The sequence below is a fragment of the Paroedura picta genome, chromosome 9 (assembly GCF_049243985.1).
Source record: "Paroedura picta isolate Pp20150507F chromosome 9, Ppicta_v3.0, whole genome shotgun sequence".
In the NCBI taxonomy this organism is placed as follows: Eukaryota; Metazoa; Chordata; class Lepidosauria; order Squamata; family Gekkonidae; genus Paroedura; species Paroedura picta.
In genome coordinates, this window is record NC_135377.1 from 5,735,504 (window position 1) to 5,755,363 (window position 19,860).

The 19,860-nt window shown below is 51.1% G+C and overlaps 1 protein-coding gene across 1 annotated transcript in view; it reads left to right on the forward strand.

Moving 5' to 3' along the window:
* COL22A1 (collagen type XXII alpha 1 chain) overlaps window positions 1-19,860 on the forward strand; it is a 142,652-nt gene that overhangs the window by 51,887 nt on the left and 70,905 nt on the right. Inside the window, exons 5-12 of the mRNA XM_077351434.1 lie at window positions 99-210; window positions 982-1,105; window positions 2,187-2,462; window positions 4,017-4,097; window positions 4,759-4,872; window positions 5,539-5,583; window positions 14,338-14,391; window positions 16,801-16,836. Coding sequence (XP_077207549.1) covers window positions 99-210; window positions 982-1,105; window positions 2,187-2,462; window positions 4,017-4,097; window positions 4,759-4,872; window positions 5,539-5,583; window positions 14,338-14,391; window positions 16,801-16,836 — 842 coding nt within the window. The remainder of the gene's footprint in view (window positions 1-98; window positions 211-981; window positions 1,106-2,186; window positions 2,463-4,016; window positions 4,098-4,758; window positions 4,873-5,538; window positions 5,584-14,337; window positions 14,392-16,800; window positions 16,837-19,860) is intronic.

Genomic DNA, 19,860 nt, shown 5'->3' on the forward strand with positions numbered 1-19,860 from the left:
ACAATATAACATCCCCTCTGCAATCTTCAGTACCCCTTAAACCACAATTGTCCCCTACAACCCATCACCTCCTATCTTTGTACTTTCCTTCCTGACAGGATTTGACCTGATGGAATCATTCAGCGTGAGGGAGATCTTTGGCATGAAGGACAACGGGATCCAGAGCTCTTACGTTCGGCTTGGTAGTTTCCCCATTGTGCAGAAAACAGAGTAAGCCATTTCTCCTCTTTTTTTAACCTAACTTTTACCTGAGTGCTTCACTCAGCTGACTGGAAAAATAATCCATGTATATACTTTCAGAACGGTCTTGCTGCATCATGTCCATTCATCTTACAGAAATGTGTGTCACCTTGCTTGTTTTGGTTATTTTTTCAGCAGGACAAATTCTTAGGCTACCTGGACAGGGTTCCTGAGGACACACAGTAGTTCAGTGAGTCACATGGCCAATGATGCCAGGGTGCTCTGGTATTTGGACACAAATTCTATGATTAAACTAATGACTTCTACCATAGAGTTTTTGCCCAAGTACCAGAGCAACCCTACATTGCTGGCAACTTGATGCCATCACTTCCAATCCACACCAGAAGTGATGTCACAGCTTCACCAACAACACAGGCCTAGGTCTAGTTTTCCTGCTGGTACATCTCCTAACCATCCCCTCCTGCCAGTTGCCAGCTGGTACTTGTTTGGATGTAGCAGGGCCTCCACAGCAAGTTTGGATGTAGCAGGGCCTCCACAGGATATAATGCCATAGTACTTCCCTCATAAAGATGCCATTTTCTCCAGGGAAATTCATATTTGTAGCCTAGAGATCTGTTGTGATTCCAGGAGCTCTTCAGGCCCCACCTGGAAATTGGCAAACCTACGTGTGAAGTGGGAGGCATATGCATTTCGGTTAGCAGCGGCTTAGTTAAGGCAGCTATCCAGTTCTGAGCAGCCTGGGCACTGACTCAATGCTTCTCAATTCTTCCCCTTGTCTAGAGATGTCTTTCCCCAAGGCCTTCCGGATGAGTATGCCTTTGTCACCACCTTCAAATTTCGCAAGTCCTCCAGGCGAGAAGATTGGTACATTTGGCAAATCATCGACAAATATGGCATTCCTCAGGTAGGACTGTGCGTTCAACTTGACTTGCGGAGTCTAGGGCTGCTGCTGGCTCAGCCCAGGGAAGGGAGGGAGAGACAAAGAGCCAGTTTGGTGTAGTGGTTATGAGTGCGGACTTCTAATCTGGCATGCCAGGTTCGATTCTGCACTCCCCCACATGCATCCAGCTGGGTGACCTTGGGCTCGCCACGGCACTGATAAAACTGTTCTGACCGAGCAGGAATATCAGGGCTCTCTCAGCTTCACCCACCTCACAGGGTGTCTGTTGTGGGGAGAGGAATGGGAAGGCCGCTTTGAGCCTCCTTCGGGTAGGGAAAAGCGGCATATAAGAACCAACTCTTCTTCTTCTTCTTCTTCTTCTTCTTCTTCTTCTTCTTCTTCTTCTTCTTCTTCTTCTTCTATTCAGCTTCTTCTTCTTCTATTCAGCTTCTGAAATGGCACATGAGAACCTTTTGAAAGTTCAAAAGAAACAAAATGCCTTGTTTAACTTAGAAGAGAGACACTCAGGTAGAATCAGGGGTAGTTTATATGAGGTGAACCAGTAATATAATCAAGGTAACTTTGTAATAGCACTAACTCTAGATAATTGGTTGCCAACCAGTAAATTTTTCTGCGATGCAAAAAGGCCTTTTGAAACTTTGGGGAGAGAGGTTTTTTCCCCAGTTTCTGTGTTAAGCACTCAAGTATATGTTTCTAAATTTCACTGACTCTTTAAACCTAAAAGGCAGGAACATACACTCAAGTCCCCCAAATCCTTCTACATACGCAAACCAAGGATGACTCTGTTTTTAAGAGTTATCTCCCTTTTCAGGGATTACTTCTCTTAACCAGGAGTTCTATCCCTTTTCAGATTGAATGGGGATCCTCTCTGATCCTCTCACTCCTTGTGCCTCCTTCCCTGTCCACACTCCGTGCTTAGCTGTCTCTTCTTCCAACTGTCAGTTCCCAACTGTCGCTTCTTACCTGATTCTTTCCACCAAATTCCGTTTAAACAGCCTGTCACCCAAAAGTTCTCAGACTCTGTTAGGCATTAATCCTTGACACTTTGTCACACTCACAGTGAGTGATCTTTCTGATTTGACAGGTCTCTATCCGGCTTGATGGTGAAAACAAGGCCTTAGAGTACAACGCCATCGGGCTGACCAAAGATGCCGTGAGGGTCGTCTTCCGGAACGGGCGTGTCAGCGACCTCTTTGACCGCAACTGGCACAAGATTGCCCTGAGCATTCAGTCTGACAGTGTGTCCCTCTACATTGACTGCAAACTGGTCCAGACGCTGCCCATCGAAGAGCGAGAGAACATCAACATTCAAGGGAAGACCGTCATTGGCAAACGCCTCTACGACAGCGTGCCAATTGACGTAAGTGCCAGGGGTGTGTGCATTTGCCTGCAGGGAAATTGGAGCCGGTTGTATTATGGAACAAAATTTCCAAGCCATCGTTCTGTAGTTCTAACATCAGTTTCCTCATTGACTTGAGGGACCTTTAGGGCTGCCAATCCATTAAAGGCGTTATGATAGATGAACTGCCTTTTGGAGAATTGATGAAATCATCGATTGTGTTTAAAGAACTGTATGCATTACGGAAAGTCAATGTTGATGTCTTTTATGGATCCTGGTGAGAGTACTGCCTTTTATCGCCCAATATTTTGCAAGGAACGAAGCAATCTTCTCTCTTGTTTGAAGGATGAGCCATTGCTTCTCTTTGCTCTTTGCCATACGGGAGAATATGGAATGTTCTCTGGATAAAGTCAACTCCTAGAGCCAAAATGGTTCAAACATCAGCCAATGAAAGGGTTTGAAAGAAATCGTGTCACGGATTTAAAAAAAAAACACCACCATTGTTGATGGAGTCGTTTTTAGCTTCTTAGGATCATAGTTTTGCATCAGTGGATATTTGTGGTCTTTTTATTTTTGGATATTTTTCATTGGGTTGAATTCTTTACTTTATCACTGTTAATGAGTGGGTTTAATTGCCTTGCATATATTGAGTTTATATGGTATTATTTATCTATTTATCTGTTTATTTACTTATTTATTTAAATGTATTGCTCACCTTTCCCCGAAGGCTCAAGGTGGGTTGACGACCCCCGGTATACAGGACTGCCTCTCCCACCACACCTCCCAAAGAGCATTGTAGTCATCTGACCAAAACCGGCTTCGAATCCCTGGACCAAAAGAGGCGAGACTTGCCTTGACCAGGGCAAGAGCTTCTTCTTCCTTGGCCCTGGCTTGGTGGAATGCTCTGCTGAGAAAGATCGGGGCCCCGTGGGCCATAACCAGTTCCACTTGGCCTGCAGAACTGTTCAACCAAGCCTAAGGCTGAGGCCAGACAGAATATCAAGAAGAGCTGGACTCACTACTGAAATAGAAGGAAGACCACTCTTCAAGAAAGATCTGAAGACAAGAATGAAGGAAGCTTTGGGTTGACATCAGAGCAAAAAGTGGGGTGTGTCTATTAAGTGCCATCGGCCACTTCTGGCTTACAGCCTCCCAATGAATTAATGACCTTCCAAGTGCCTTCTTCTTTGCAGCCAGTCTCTGGCCGTGCAGACAGAAGGCCGTGGCTTCCTTGATCCATGTCCTCTTGGGTCTTCCTTTTCTGCCAGCTTTAGCCTTTCCTAGGCTCATTGTTTATTGCCCAGTGAGTCTTGTCTTCTCAGGAAGCAAGGTGTATATGTAAGAATTAAATAAAACAGAAAAGGGTGAGACAGCAAAGTATCCGAGTTTTGATTTACACAAGAGGAGGAAAAATAACTGAAATGGGAATTTCCGCGGTAAAAAAAGGTAACATCTGGGAATGGTGTTGTGCAGAATCCAGATGACTGTACATTATGGATATAAAATGTGATTGAGCAAGATCATTTCAAATTCTTTTCCCTGAAAATGTACTATCTTCATTTCCTTTCCCCATAGTTTGACCTTCAGCGGATGGTTATTTACTGCGATTCACGCCATGCTGAACTGGAAACCTGCTGTGACATTCCTTCTGGACCGGTAAATTAAAACATACGCTTGTGTCTGGGCAGCCAACATGTGTCCATGTGCAAGAGTGTACGTAAGATAGCCCATTCAAATCCAGTAGCAACATAGGGATTTCGGAAGGGTAAGCTTTTGAGAGTCACGGTTCCTTTCATTAGATGAAAGAAGCATTGAATCTAGAAAGCTTATATCCTGCAGAATCTTCTTGCTTTTTAAGATGCTCTTTGACCTCTTCTCCTGCAAACCAACACAACGACCCATCCCAAAATGTCTTGCTTAGAAGGTGGTTTCAAGAGGGTAGCCACGTTGGTCTGTAGCAATAGACCCAAGTTTGAATCAACTACCTTTAAGACCAAACAAGTTTAATTCAGGATATAAGACGAAAAAGTGTGATGTGTAGGTAAAGAAGGCAAATGCCATTTTGGGTTGTATCCACAGAGGCATCACATCAAAATTGCAAGATGTCCTAGTCTCACTGTGTATCACATTGGTCAGACCACACCTGGAGTCTTGTGTGCAGGTCTGGAGGCCTCACTTCAGAAAGGATGACAAAATGGAGAGGGTGCAGAGGAGATAGATGAGGATGATGCACGGCTTAGGGACCAAGCCCTGTGAGGAGAGGCTGAGGGGCCATAGAATTTTTTTTTTTGAGTAACAAGTGATTTTCTCTTTCCAGTGTAAAGTGACGGTCGTTACGGATGCTCCTCCCCCTGAAGTAACGCCCACCATTGGGAGTGAACAAGTGGGTAACATCAAGACAGTCAACTGCTCCTGTCCACCCGGAGAAAAAGTTTGTATTCCATCACTTAGGGTTTCTTTTTAGAAGTTCATGGAAATAAATGGCTCACTTATAGCAGTATTATTTATTTTACTTATCACATGGTGTGTGTAGTATATCCAGGAGAACCAAGGACTGTATGGCAGCATCCCGGCAAGAGATATTCAGAGGTGATTTGCCTTGGAGACATGGGTTCTGATGGACCTTGGAGATCTGGGTTCTGACCGACCGTGGAGATCTGGGTTCTGACCGACCGTGGAGATTTGGGTTCTGATTCTCACACTGCCTTGAAACTCACTTGGGGCACATTGGGACAGTGATTCTCAGCTTAAGTAACACAGTCCTGTTTTGAAGATAAAATGGAGGGGAGTGGTAAAGACAGAAGAGAGGAGGGGAAGGGACCATTTCTGCTGCCTTGAGTTCCTTGGAGAAAGAACAAGAGAAAAATTGATAGATTAATGGATGCAAGAGAGAATGGATGGATGGATGGATGGATGGATGGAGAGTTGGTAGTTATTGTCTAAAGACAATTGATCACATTGTGGATATTGACTCCATGACAACCAGGACAAACCAGCTGAGTTTGTGGATCATTCCCTAGAGGATACAAAATAGGATTCCTAATGTGTGCTGACAGTGAGAATGATCATGAGAAGTCATCTCCATTTCTCTTTTCAGGGTGAAAGAGGCTACCCTGGGTTTGAAGGCTTGAGAGGCCAGAAGGTTAGTGCTGTCCAAGTGGTTGGAAGAACATTTGTACCTGTACCCTAAACACATGTTCTGTCCTGTTGAAATCCATTCCAACCGAATTTGAATGGTCAAAGACTTTCACGGTCCGAGTCAACTGGCTGTTGTGGGTTTTCTAGGCTGTATTGCCACTGTCTGGTAATTTGGCATGGAGGGTTTCCCATCCTGCCATGTCCTACCTCTGAAGATGCCAGCTACAGACTGGCAAAATGCGGACCAAAATTGACCAGACCATGGCCACGCAGCCTGGAAAACCCACAACAGCCAAATTTGAATATAGTGGTTAAGAGCGGGAGCATCTAATCTTTTGAGCTAGGTTTGATTTCCCCACTCCTCCACATGCAGCCAGATGACCTTGGGCTAGTCACAGTCCTGTTGGAGCTGTTCTCACAGAGCAGTCTCTCTCAGAGATCTCTCACCCCCACCTACCTGACAGGGTATCTGCCATGGGGAGAGGAAGGGAAGGCAATTGTAAGCCACTTTGAGACTCCTTTGGATAGATAACTGAATATAAAATCCAGCGCTGTTTCTTCAGCCCTGAAAACTGGGATACAGTGGAAGGATTGTGTGGGCAGCGAGCAGTACCTGTCTGCCAGCAGAACAAGGCGAAGAAACGTTTTTGTAACCCACAAAGCCACCTTCAAACACATCTCCAACTTTGTGGAACTTTTCTTCTTCTTCTTGGCTGAAGAGATGTGCTTCAAGACACGAGATAGAAACACCTTTGCGCTGTTCCCATTTCCACTTAAAGCAGCGAGAGAACAGGGCCTCATGTTCCTCGGGGCCTATAAATAGACATTCCCCATCTTAATCGGTGACAGTTTAAGCGATGAGGGACTTTCTGCCGAATGACATGAGAAATTACTGCGCGGAAGGAAAGTATAGGCAGACAACAATAGACAGGGGATATTTTTAATGGCAACCGCCTCCCATCCATGTGCCGGGATCTATAGCAGGCTGCAGAAATGCTAACTGCACAGCCACTGTAATGCCATCGAAATGAAATTCCATAGAGAGAGACGGCTGAATGGGAAGGGAGCCTTTAGGAATTCATTGCATTTAGAGCACCTCCGTATCTCCGCTCAATAGAGACGGAGACAATGCCGGCTTCTGCTTAGCACTCAGAGTGGGTTATCTGCCTACACATCTCTTTTCTCGGGCTAAGTGGTTTCTTCGGCACTGCAGTTCAGAAGATAATTTCATGCTATTTTTTCTTCACTTTGCAAAACCTGAAATGGGCAATATTGCCTGACCCTCTGGTGGGGATGGGGAGGGGGGCTTACCGGAGGCAGCAGGAGGCTCTGCCAACTTGCAATGACATGCCTACCTACATCACTGCCCATGTGACCCGGAAGTGACGTCATCCTGTCAGGGTGACGCTCTGGTATTTGGGCAAACTGTAAATTCGGCTTCTACCGTAGAGTTTTGGCCCAAATATAGGAGTGTTGCCTGATGTGATGACATTATGTGGGCATGTCGCTGCACTTTGACAGAGCCTCCCTCTCTTTCAGGGTAAGTATCCCCCACTGGTCAGCTGTGGGACCTGCCAGCAGCAGACCCCCATCTACACCAGGAGGTCTGGCAACTATAAACTAGGGGGGACGGAATTAGATCTAGGCCAGAGGGTGGTCATGAGCAGGATCACAGTTCCTGCAGTTGACTCTATGAGACCTGCCTGGATGAGAGAAAAGCCCCTCATTTTCTGCTTATGGGTTATTCTCTGTGCCTTTTCATTTGGCACTTGGTACTTGGAGAGCCTCTTGTGGCGCAGAGTGGTAAGGCAGCAGACATGCAGTCTGAAGCTCTGACCATGAGGCTGGGAGTTCAATCCCAGCAGCCGGCTCAAGGTTGACTCAGCCTTCCATCCTTCCGAGGTCGGTAAAATGAGTACCCAGCTTGCTGGGGGGTAAACGGTAATGACTGGGGAAGGCACTGGCAAACCACCCCGTATTGAGTCTGCCCTGAAAACGCTAGAGGGCGTCACCCCAAGGGTCAGACATGACCCGGTGCTTGCACAGGAGATACCTTTACCATTACCTTTATTTGGAGTCCAAACTCGTTGTCCCAGGTGCAAGTCAGTGAGGTAAAAGATGGGAAGGCCTCAAGTGGCCATTTTTGAAGTCAACAGCGATCTTGCTTCTGCCACCATCTTGCCCATTTTTCGTTGTTGACCCAACCAGGAAACCACCAACTTCCTCTTTCCACCAAGATCGTGTTGTCTTTCTTGGTTTGCTCTCCATACACTGGGTGGAGAAGGCAATACTGTTCACAAAATCTGGTATGCTTTAAAAGATTAGTGCAGCCTTTCCCGGCTTTTTGTACCCTTGAGAAACCCCTGAAACATTCTTCAGGCTTTGAGAAACCCCAGAAGTAACTTGATCATGCAGAATACGGTTGGGAGGCATATCTGTGGACACGCCCACCTAAGGCCCCTCCCCCTCCAGGCCCATCATTGGCCATTGGGGGGAGATCGATATGACTATATATGATAAATGTTTAACAAATGTAAGTCTATAAATTAATCAACTCCCATCCATTCAGGAAACCCAGGGCTATTAAGAAACCCTAGGGTTTCATGAAACCCTGGTTGAGAAACCCTGGACTAGTGGATCAAACTGAAAATCTTCATGTCTCATCTTGTCGTGGTTCGGTCCTTGGTGGCTTGGGAACCAGACCGAACCCCGCCATCAGAGGCGCCCGCGATCACGGAGGCAGGGCATGGTGATCACAGGCAAGCCGGCAGCTGGGCGCCCCACCCGATCGTTGAGGTGGCAATGGCCGCTAAAGAACCTCAATGTCCCCCTCCACCTTTTGACAAGGGCCCGGAGATGGCCCTTTGTTCCAGGAAAATGGGCCATCGGGAACCCCGGAAAACCTCGCATATGTGCATGAGTCATGATTGTATCAGCATGTTCCCTCCGGAAGTACTGGGTGGGGCAATACAGCCAAAGGAGGTGGGTTTTGTATAAAAGAGAGCTTCCACCTGGAGTTCGGTGGAAGCTCTTACTCCATACCAGCGGACTCCACGTTGCTGAAATAAAGCTTGTTCCTGTTGTATCGTTCACCAGGCCTGGCGTGACGTTTTCTTCAAGGGGCACCCTGTTTTTTCAGTTAGCAAGCGGGTTCCCGACATCGTAAGAGCTTCCCACCGAACTCCAGGGTCGGCATCGCATCCGAGCGCTTATCGGGACGGATCCAGAGATGGCGTTTTCAAGCAACGAGGCGGTCTCGACCCCCACGAACCCCGGGAACATGGGTTTAATGTCCCCGGGAGATTTCCTCCGAAAATCGGGGGGCCAGGAGCAGCTGTCCGGGACCCCGAGACCCTCGGCAGCGGCGGCCAAGGGAAGGCGCCGGGCCATGGGGTTCCCAAGCACGGCGGGGAGCGCGCCGAGGTCTGGGGGGTTGGCCCCAACCTGGGACACCCAGCTGAGGCAGGCGCTTCGCCCGGTAAGACCTGAGGAATCCCTAGAGGACCTGCGGCGGGCCATGGCGGACTTGGCCAGGCGCTTGCAGGCAGCTGAAGCCCGTGAGCAAGCTCGGGCCGGGCCCGGAGGGACTGGTAATACAACGGCGGAGGGGATCGCGTCGAGTGAGGACGCCTCCAGCGACGAGGACGAGCCCGGCACTGGTGAGCGGGCCCCGGACCCCGACCCGGAGCAGTTTTCAGTCCCGAGTACGCGAGACGGCCAGCGGAGAGGCGAGACAGCAGAGGATCTCGGGGGAGCGGGTGAGCCGACGGGGCGGCGAGAGCCGGACCAACGCAGGAGCGACGTGCAAGGCAGGGAGCGGCACGGCGTCGTTGGGCAAGTTGGTAGCCGGTGGAGCGGAGCAGGACGAGACGGCGGACGCCGAGAATCCCGGATCCGGAGGGGGTCGGACTACTCTCCAAAACGTTCCCCCCCAGAGCTTAAGGCGCGTTTCGACGGGACGCCGGACGACCTCCCGCAGTTCCTCCTCCACGCGCTGACGCATGCCCGGAGATATGGAGACCGGTATGAGGACTCCGAGGACTTGGTCTGGGGGGTGGCCTCGTGTCTCCAGGGCAAGGCGGGTCAGTGGTACCTGGGGTTGGCCGAGCGCGGCGACCCGGCAACTCAGGACCTGCAGGACTTCGTGGTCGCGCTCCGCCGACGATTCCAGGACCCCCAGGCTGAGGACAAGGCAAAGAGTCGGATCAAGGGACTTCGACAGGGTACTAGGGGGGTTATGGACTATATAGACATTTTCCGGAGGGAAGCAGGCAAGGTGTTCTCCTGGAACGAGGAGACCCAAATCGAGTATTTCCGGGAGGGCCTTAACCCGAAGCTCAGGGAATGGGCCGTGATCAAGGGGACGGAAGAAGATCTGTCTACACTGGAGGGGTGGTGTTTTGTGGTCGCCAAGCTGGAAGCCAGCCTGGGTTGGGCCGCCGCACCCCCCCGGGAGGCCAAAGGCGGGTCAGCCGAGGCGCCAAGACCGGGCCCCGACAACTCTCGCCCCAAACGACCCCCGAACCCCGAGCGGGAAAGGAGACGCCGGGAAGGACTGTGCCTGAAATGCGGGGGGTCAGGACATTTCGCAGCAGCGTGCCAACGGCAAGGGGGGGAGGACCGCGGGCTCTCCCAGGGGGGAGGTGCGACACGCCCCCAGCAGGCACGCCGGGCGGAGGACCTCCGCAACGAACCGGAAAGCGTCCAGGCGACGGGAAACGGCCAGGACCTGCTGTAGACGGCGCCGGGCAGCAGGTCCCGCGGTGCGAGGGAAAACCCCTACAGCATGAGGCGCGACCTCCGAACGTGGTAATTTTAGAGCTCCGGAACCCGGAGAACGGACTAAGTTGGGTGGGGGAGGCTCTTTTGGACTCGGGATGCGACCACAGCATGGTCCACCCCCAGATAGCCCGGGCTTTGGGGCTACCGAAGCGCATTCGGAAGGTTCCCCTGGTTTTCGTCCAGATGGACGGCAGCCCGATTCAGGGGGGACCTTTCGGGGAGGAGGTGGGTCCTATCGCCATCCACATAGGGGACCACCAAGAGCTGCGGTGGCTGATCCAGGTCCCCGTAGCGGGATATCGGGCGGTGTTGGGCCTGGATTGGCTGAAGGAACACAACCCCGTGGTGGACTGGCGGGCGGGGACCCTGAAGTTCGACTTGACGGTGGGTGCACGGCATCGGGTCCCCCGCGAGAATTCCAGCCACAAGAGGACGGCGGTGCGTCCCAGGGGAGCGGCGGCGGCGCAGCAGGAGAAACCAGAGCCCGAGGTCCCGCCAGAGTACCGAGACCTCGCAGCCGTTTTCAGCGAGCGGGAAGCGGACGAGCTACCCCCACACCGCCGCACGGACTGCGCTATCAACATCCCAGAGGGGGCGGTACTGCCCAAAGGGCGCATCTACAAAATGAGTGAGGGTGAGCTCAAGGACCTCCGGGAATTTTTGGGAAAAAATCTGGCCCGAGGTTTCATCCGGCCCGCTTCCAGTCCCATGGGAGCTCCAGTCTTGTTCGTCCGGAAAAAGGATGGGTCCCGACGGCTGTGCCAGGACTACCGGGGCCTCAACGCCATCGCAGCGGGGAACGCTTACCCCCTCCCGCTGATCCCGGATTTGCTGGCCCGGCTGGGCAAAGGGACTCTGTTCACTAAGCTGGACCTAAGGGAGGCGTACTACCGGGTACGCATCCGGGAGGGGGATGAGTGGAAAACGGCGTTTAACTGTCAATTGGGACAATTCGAATTTAAAGTGATGCCGTTCGGTTTAAGCGGGGCACCTGGGGTTTTCATGAGTCTAATTAATGAGGTGTTGCAGGACCTTCTGTTTCAGGGGGTGGTTGTTTATTTGGATGACGTCCTGATCTACAGCCAAGATCCCCAAGAGCACGTGACCCTGGTGAGGGAGGTGTTAAAGCGCCTGCTGGCAAACCACCTATACGTGAAGCTGGCTAAGTGCGAATTCCACCGTCCCTCCCTGGACTATTTGGGCTACCGCATCTCAGCCCAGGGCATAGCTATGGACCCCAAGAAGGTGCAGGCGGTGCTGGACTGGGAAAGGCCCCGCACCCGGAAACAGCTACAAAGCTTCCTGGGGTTTGCTAACTTTTTTAGAGGCTTCATCCCCAGATACTCCTCCGTAGTGGCTCCTCTCACGGACTTGCTAGGTACCAAGGGGAGAGGTCCTCGCGCCACGCGGCCCAGCGCAGCGCTCGGCTGGAATGAGAAATCGGAGGCAGCGTTCCTGGCCCTCAAGCAAGCTTTCGCGTCTGAGCCCACGCTACTGCACGTCGACCCAACCCAGCCGATGGTGGTACAAGTCGACGCCAGCGACGCAGCAGCCGGGGCGGTTCTCCTGCAGCGAGACCAGGCGGGACAGCTGAGGCCGGCGGCCTACCTCTCACGAAAATTCGCCGAAACGGAGCGGAACTGGTCTACCTGGGAGAAGGAGGTGTTTGCGATTAAGTTCGCCCTCACCGAATGGCGGCATTGGCTGGAGGAAACAGAGGAGCCGTTCGAGGTCTGGACGGATCACAATAATCTGGAGGCGCTCCGGCAACCGCGATCCCTGAACGCCAAGCAGATGAGGTGGGCGGAGTTCTTTTCGCGGTACAATTTCAAGCTGGGTCACATCCCCGGCAAAGAGAATTTCCTCGCGGACGCCCTCTCCCGGCTGCCGCATCATGGGGAGGGGTACGCTCCCTGCACCAGGTCTGTGTTCGGTGAGGAGCAGCTGGGACGGGGGGTCGTCACTAGGCGTCGGGCCAGGGGGGAATGGGAGCCCGACCCGGCGACCGCCCCGCTCCGAGACCGCCTAGTGGCAGCCTACGGGACAGACGAGGAGCTGGCTGAGCTCCGGGACTCTTTGATTTTGGACTCCGGTCTCTGGCGGAGGGGGGAGGCTGTCTACGTCCCGGAAGGGCTACGACGGGAAGCCCTCAGCCTCTGCCACGATGCTAAGACCGCCGGGCACTTCGGTTTCGTAAAATCCTGGAAGTTGGCCCGGCGGCGGTTTTGGTGGCCCAGTCTGCGGCGGGACACAAAAGCTTACGTCAGTGGTTGTCCTGTCTGCCTGACCTGCAAGCCGGGGGTTGGCAAGCCGAAAGGGCTGCTGCACCCGCTCGAGGTCCCGACCCGGCCGTGGTCAGTGATCTCCATGGACTTTATAACAGACTTGCCTCCCAGCAAGGGGAAAACGGTGATCTGGGTGGTGGTAGATCTATTTTCCAAACAGGCCCACTTCATTCCTTGCGCCAGTGTCCCCAGTGCTTCACAGTTGGCTCGGATGTTCCTGGATCACGTGTTCCGACTGCACGGGCTGCCGGACAAGGTGATTTCCGATCGGGGCTCACAATTCGTGTCCCGGTTTTGGCAAGCTTTCCTGCGCCTGTTAGACATCGAGCAAGGGCTGAGCTCCGCTTACCACCCCCAGACGGACGGGCAGACCGAGCGGGTTAATCAAGTACTGGAGCAGTACTTGCGGTGTTTCGGTTCCTATCATCAAGACACCTGGGTGCCCCTGCTCCCCCTGGCCGAGTTCGCGTACAACAACGCAGACCACAGCAGCACGGAGATGTCGCCTTTTGCCGTCGTCTACGGGACAGACCTGAGACACTTCCCGGAGCTTGGAGAGGTCCCCGCCCGGGAATCGGCCGACCTTCGCGAGTGGGGGAAGCGTGCCGGGAGCTGCTGGAAGTCGCTGCAGGAGCAGCTCCACAAAGTCAAGGCAGCGCAGAAAGAGGACGCCGACCGGAAGAGACGACCAGCTGAGGAGATCCGACCGGGGGATCGAGTTTACCTTTCCACCCGGAACCTCCGGTTGAATTTGCCCAGCAAGAAGCTAGGCCCTCGGTTTTTGGGGCCTTTCGAGGTCTTGGCCCCGATCAACGAAGTTTCGGTCAAGCTCAAGCTCCCCAAGAACCTCCGGCACATCCATCCCGTCTTTCACGTGAGCCTTCTAAAAAAAACTCCGGACGGTGACGTTTGGCACCCCGTGTTTTCCCCGCCAGCGCCCGAGGTCCTGCCGGGGGGGGAGCACCACGAGGTGGCGGATATCCTGGACTCTAGACTCCACAGGGGGAAGTTGCAGTACCTCGTGGAATGGAAGGACTTCGCTTTGGGGGACCGGGAATGGGTCTGGGCAGCGGACGTCCTTGCGCCCCGACTCACTGAACGTTTCCACAAGCGGTATCCTGGCCGTCCCGGGGGGTTGGGGAATGGACCTTTGGGGGGGCAGAATGTCGTGGTTCGGTCCTTGGTGGCTTGGGAACCAGACCGAACCCCGCCATCAGAGGCGCCCGCGATCACGGAGGCAGGGCATGGTGATCACAGGCAAGCCGGCAGCTGGGCGCCCCACCCGATCGTTGAGGTGGCAATGGCCGCTAAAGAACCTCAATGTCCCCCTCCACCTTTTGACAAGGGCCCGGAGATGGCCCTTTGTTCCAGGAAAATGGGCCATCGGGAACCCCGGAAAACCTCGCATATGTGCATGAGTCATGATTGTATCAGCATGTTCCCTCCGGAAGTACTGGGTGGGGCAATACAGCCAAAGGAGGTGGGTTTTGTATAAAAGAGAGCTTCCACCTGGAGTTCGGTGGAAGCTCTTACTCCATACCAGCGGACTCCACGTTGCTGAAATAAAGCTTGTTCCTGTTGTATCGTTCACCAGGCCTGGCGTGACGTTTTCTTCAAGGGGCACCCTGTTTTTCCAGTTAGCAAGCGGGTTCCCGACACATCTCCACTAACCCTCATTTCCTTTTGTCAAGGGAGAAATTGGACCAACTGGACTTCCTGGCCCAAAAGGAGAAAGAGGAGAACCAGTAAGAAATAATATATATATATATATATTTTAAAAACCATCTGTGCTCAAGCACTGAGTTATTTCTCATCCTTAATTCAAGGATGATAAAGGCAATTTGTTCACTCACAGTGTGTTATAGACGCAGGTATGAATTGACTTTATTGTTGTCATTCCTTGATTTAATTTATGGGGAAATGGTGTAAAGTTTCTCTAAACTCCTGGGAATGTGGAACACTTTTATGCAGAAAGTTGCAATAGCAGCCAGCATGTATAGTAATCACGATGTTATACCCAGGAAATTCTGATGCAAATGTACACAGAACCATCAATCTTACATGGTGACCTTGGGCCAGTCATGCTTTCTGCATCTGATCTCGTTTGTAGAGTAGTTGGGAAGATAAAAAATGGATGACTGGGTGACAATTGAGCCCTATCTGGCTGAAAAGAACACTGACCGTTCATTCACTGACTAGGGCTTCCAACCTCAAATATGAGCAGACGGCGTAATATGGTGGTAAAGAAGTCAAATGCTGACTTGGGCTGTATCAACAGACCACACCTGGAGTACTGTGTGCAGTTCTGGAGGCCTCACTTCAAGAAGGACGTAGATAAAATTGAAAGGGTACAGAGGAGAGCGACGAGGATGATCTGGGGCCAAGGGACCAAGCCCTAGGTTGAGAGACTTGGGAATGTTCAGCCTGGAGAAAAGGAAGTTGAGAGGGGACATGATAGCCCTCTTTAAGTATTTGAAAGGTTGTCACTTGGAGGAGGGCAGGATGCTGTTTCCGTTGGCTGCAGAGGAAAGGACACGCAGTAATGGGTTTAAACTACAAGTACAACGATATAGGCTAGATATCAGGAAAAAAACTTTCACAGTCAGAGTAGTTCAGCAGTGGAATAGGCTGCCTAAGGAGGTGGTGAACTCCCCCTCACTGGCAGTCTTCAAGCAAAGGCTGGATACACATTTTTCTTGGATGCTTTAGGGCAGTGGTCCCCAACCTGCGGTCCACGGCCTGGTGCTGGGCCACGAAGGCCAGGGTGCCGGGCTGCGGTTCCCTCTTCCCACCCCCCCCGCAGTAAAAAACTTCCCCGGGCCGCAAGCTTGCGGCCCGGGAAGCTTCTTACTGTGGGAGGGGGGGGAGAGGGAATCAGGGCCGCGCCACGCCGCGCATCGCGGAATGCACGGCCCGGCCGCGCATGCACACATGCGCACATGCGCAGCCGAAATTGCCCCGCCGGTCCCCAGCCGGAAAAAGGTTGGGGACCACTGCTTTAGGATGCTTAGGGCTGATCCTGCGTTGAGCAGGGGGTTGGACTAGATGGCCTGTATGGCCCCTTCCAACTCTATGATTCTATGATTCTATGATTCTATGATTCTATGATTCTATGATTCTATGATTCTATAACAGAAGCATCACATTGAAATTGCAAGATGTCCAGGGCCTATTCTGCACACAATAGATAATGCACTTTCAATGCACTTTAGAAGTAGATTTTCCTGTTCAGCACAGGGAAAGCCAGCTGCTAAAGCACATTGAAAGTGCATTATCCTATGTGTGCGGAATGGTCCCTAGTCTCTCTGTATACCACACTGGCCAGACGAGAGTCCTGTGTTCTGTTCTGCAGGTCTCACTTTAAAAAAATGAAGTGGACAAAACTGAAAGGGTTCACAGGAGAGCAACGAGAATTTTGTGGGGCCTGGGGACCAAGTCCTATGAGGAAAGGCTAAGGGATTCGGGAATATTTAGCCTGGAGAAGAGGAGGTTGAGAGGGGACAGGATTGCTGTCTTTTAAGTATTTTAAAGGTTGTCACTTATAGTAGGGCAAGGAACGGTTCCTATTGGCAGCAGAGGATAGGATCTGCAGTAATGGCTTTAAACTGAGGATAGAATGGTTCCAGCTAGATATCAGGGGGAAGAGAATCACACTGAGAGTAGTTCAGCAGTGGAAGCAACTGCCTTAGGAGGTGGTGAGCTCCCTCTTTAAGCTGCAGCTGGACAGTTCCTTCTCCTGGATGCTTGAGGCTGATCCTGCATTGAGCAGGGGGTGGGACTGGATGGCCCATGTGGCCCCTTCCAATTCTGTGATTCTATGATCTTATGGAATTACAGCTGATCTCCAGACAATAGATATCAGTTCCCTTGGAGAAAATGGCTCCTTTGGAGGATCAAGTCTGCGGCATTATACCCTACTGAGATACTCCCCACAAGCCTATCCCCTCTCCCTCGCTACACCCATAAATCTCTTGACTTAGGGTTGAAAGCCCTACCTTGCCCACTCTTGAGCCTTTGTCTGACTGTGGCAAAACTGGGTGAAATGAAAAGCCGTCACTTGTTGTCTCACATTGCTGTAAGCCTGCCCTAAGACAAACTGATGGAATGCAACAAGACCAATGATTGATAACCCTGGATTTCTTCTCTCCATCTAGGCTGGAGGCTTCGGCCGAACAGAGAAAGGAGAAAAGGTAGGACCAACTTGAGCCCTGATGTACAGCAAAGGATGGGAATGCTGATTCCGTCCCACTTCATGGCTTCTGATGATCATGGATGAGAAAAGAGTTGTTTTAGAGAAACAGAGGCAGACGTGGTTCTTCAGCAGCTTTTAGCACTAGTGTACGATTGGCCCTCTAATTCTAGTTGTCCATTGAACAAAGCCAGCTTCTGGATGGGATGGACCAGCAGTCTGATCCAGAACAGACTCTCTGATAATCTTGAATTCTTAATTTAAATTATTCTCTCTGGGTTTTTTTGGCAAGCCAGACTGATAGTTGGAAAGGAGACCACCAATGAAGGTTCTGCAGAGGAAGACAAGAACAGATCACCTGTGCTTCTCACTTGCCTTGAAGGCCCTTCCTGCAGTCTTGGATGGGAGACCACCAAAGAAGACTCTGCAGTGGAAGGCAATAGCAAACCACCTCTTTTTCTCAGTTCTCTTGAAAGTCCCTTGCTGGGGTCACCATAAGTATCAGATGGGAGACCACCAAGAAGAGCCTACAGAGAAAGGCAATGGCAGATCACTGCTGCTTCTAACTTGCCTTGAAGGCCCCTTGCTGGGGATGCCATACGTCTTGGATGGGAGAACACCAAGGATGACTATCAAGAGGAAGGCCATGGCAACCCACCTCTGCCATGGATGAAACTTGCCTTGAAATCTCCTTGCTGGGGCTGCCATATGTGGGTTGTGACTTGATGGTAACATCCATCCATGAACTGGGCATTCATTCTATGCATGAGTGACCTATGACAGGGGTAGTCAACCTGTGGTCCTCCAGATGTTCATGGACTACAATTCCCAGGAGCCCCTGCCAGCGTTTCCTGGCAGGGGCTCCTGGGAATTGTAGTCCATGAACATCTGGAGGACCACAGGTTGACTACTCCTGACCTATGAGGCATCACCCCAAGAAAGCTTCATGCTGCCATCTGGAAACCACCCGAGCTTGAAGCAGTGGAAGAGTTAATCATTAATGGTCACCCATTAATGCAAGCTTCAAACTCCTGTGCAGGAGTAAATTCCCATTTGTTCTTTGAGGCACCTGCCAAAGCGATGTTTTAAAAATTCGGTTATTCCTAAGATGGATGGGTGGGAGAAAACACCTGGCCAAGGGTGTGAAGTTATGAATGTGAAGTTGTGCTGGGCCCACCAGATGTTGCTTTTGTGCTACATCCTCTCCGTTGAGTAGCGAAGGGGTTGAAGGCGTTGAACCGTCTGATTGGCCGCTGTTCCGCAAGAACTTAAAATGCAGCACACCACCTGGCAACACTTTGTTGGCGAACTCTTGACAGGTTTGGCATCTACGCATATGCCCTCATGCCAAGTCTCACTGCTGTTTCCCTTGGCAAATGAACTGAGCGGCTCTTCAAAACGCAAAGAGGTTTTGGATCTGTGGAGCATTCAGCTGCAGACGTAATTTCTTTCTTTCTTTCTTTCTTTCTTTCTTTCTTTCTTTCTTTCTTTCTTTCTTTCTTTCTTTCTTTCTTTCTTTCTTTCTTTCTTTCTTTCTTTCTTTCTTTCTTTCTTTCTTTCTTTCTTTCTTTCTTTCTTTCTTTCTTTCTTTCTTTCTTCCTTCCTTCCTTCCTTCCTTCCTTCCTTCCTTCCTTCCTTCCTTCCTTCCTTCCTCCCCTCCTCCTCCTCCTCCTCCTCCTCCTCCTCCTCCTCCTCCTCCTCCTCCTCCTCCTCCTCCTCCTCCTCCTCCTCCTCCTCCTCCTCCTTCTTCTTCTTCTTCTTCTTCTTCTTCTTCTTCTTCTTCACACCATTTCTCTTGGCTGAGTTACTCTTCTGATGCTGTTGACCAGAGCATTTTTGGTTCTCTGTCTCTCTCACACACAAACCCAGTACTGGACTTTTCACATGAGATGCTACATGGCGGCAGCCAGATGAGGCAAAATTCATTCATTCATTCATTCATTCATTCATTCATTCATTCATTCATTCATTCATTCAAATCTAAAAATAAATAAAATAAATTCATTCATTCACTCATTCATTCATTCCCTGCTGCTTCCACCAGTGCTGGCTTGTGGTGGGTTACAACAGTAAACCCCCCACAATCAATATTAAAACAATTAAAACAATCCCCACCTTAAAACCTTAACCAACAGATCCAACATTACGAGGATATCTCAACGGCCCCTAGCCACCTGGTTCTGGAGATCATCTATGCTTGTGCTGGAGATCATCCATCTCCACCCGGTGGCCAGGACAGAAGCACAACTGGTATGAAGATCTACAGTTGTCGTGCAGGGAAGCGCTGTCAAGTCACAGACCATTTCAGGATACCCTGTAGGGTTTTCAAGACATGAGATCAACAGAGGTGATTTGCCATTGCCTACCTCTGCATAGCAGACTCCCATCCAAGGTCCAACCAGGGCCTACCCTGCTTAGCTTCTGAGATTAGACACGTTTGGGCTATCATGAGCCATCCAGGTCAGGGCAAAGTCCACAGTACCGGTGTTAGAAATTGCCAACAGGTTGCAGGAGAAGTGTATCAGTGGCTACTCACCATGGTGGCTGAGGGTAACCTCCACACTGACCCTCTGAATCCCAGAGCTGGGAAGCAACTTCAGGGGAAGATCCAGACCTTCAGGGGAAGATCCAGACCTCACTGGTATGCCATTTTGTCAACTGATCGTCAAACAGCTTAATTTATGGGAGCCTAATCCCAAGGCGGGAGAGAAGGCGTCGCTTCTCACCCCCTCATCCCTGGGACATCATGATGCAGCAGGGGAAACAACCCTCATTCTGCACCTCCTGTTTGCAAATAGCGAAGCCTTTTTACTTTGGGGACTTCTCTAGAGCCGTTTTTCCCATTCGGGAAAAGAGCTGAAGTTTGGCTTGTTTATCCAAACTTCTCTTTCTAGCCCTGAAATCACAGGGTTTTTGTTTTATTCTCCGGCTTCCATGACCCAGAATAATGAGCACATAATTGCTTTGAGATGGCATAATTGCATGCTCCGGCAGCCCATCCCTCAGCCCGGCAGGGATCGCAGCG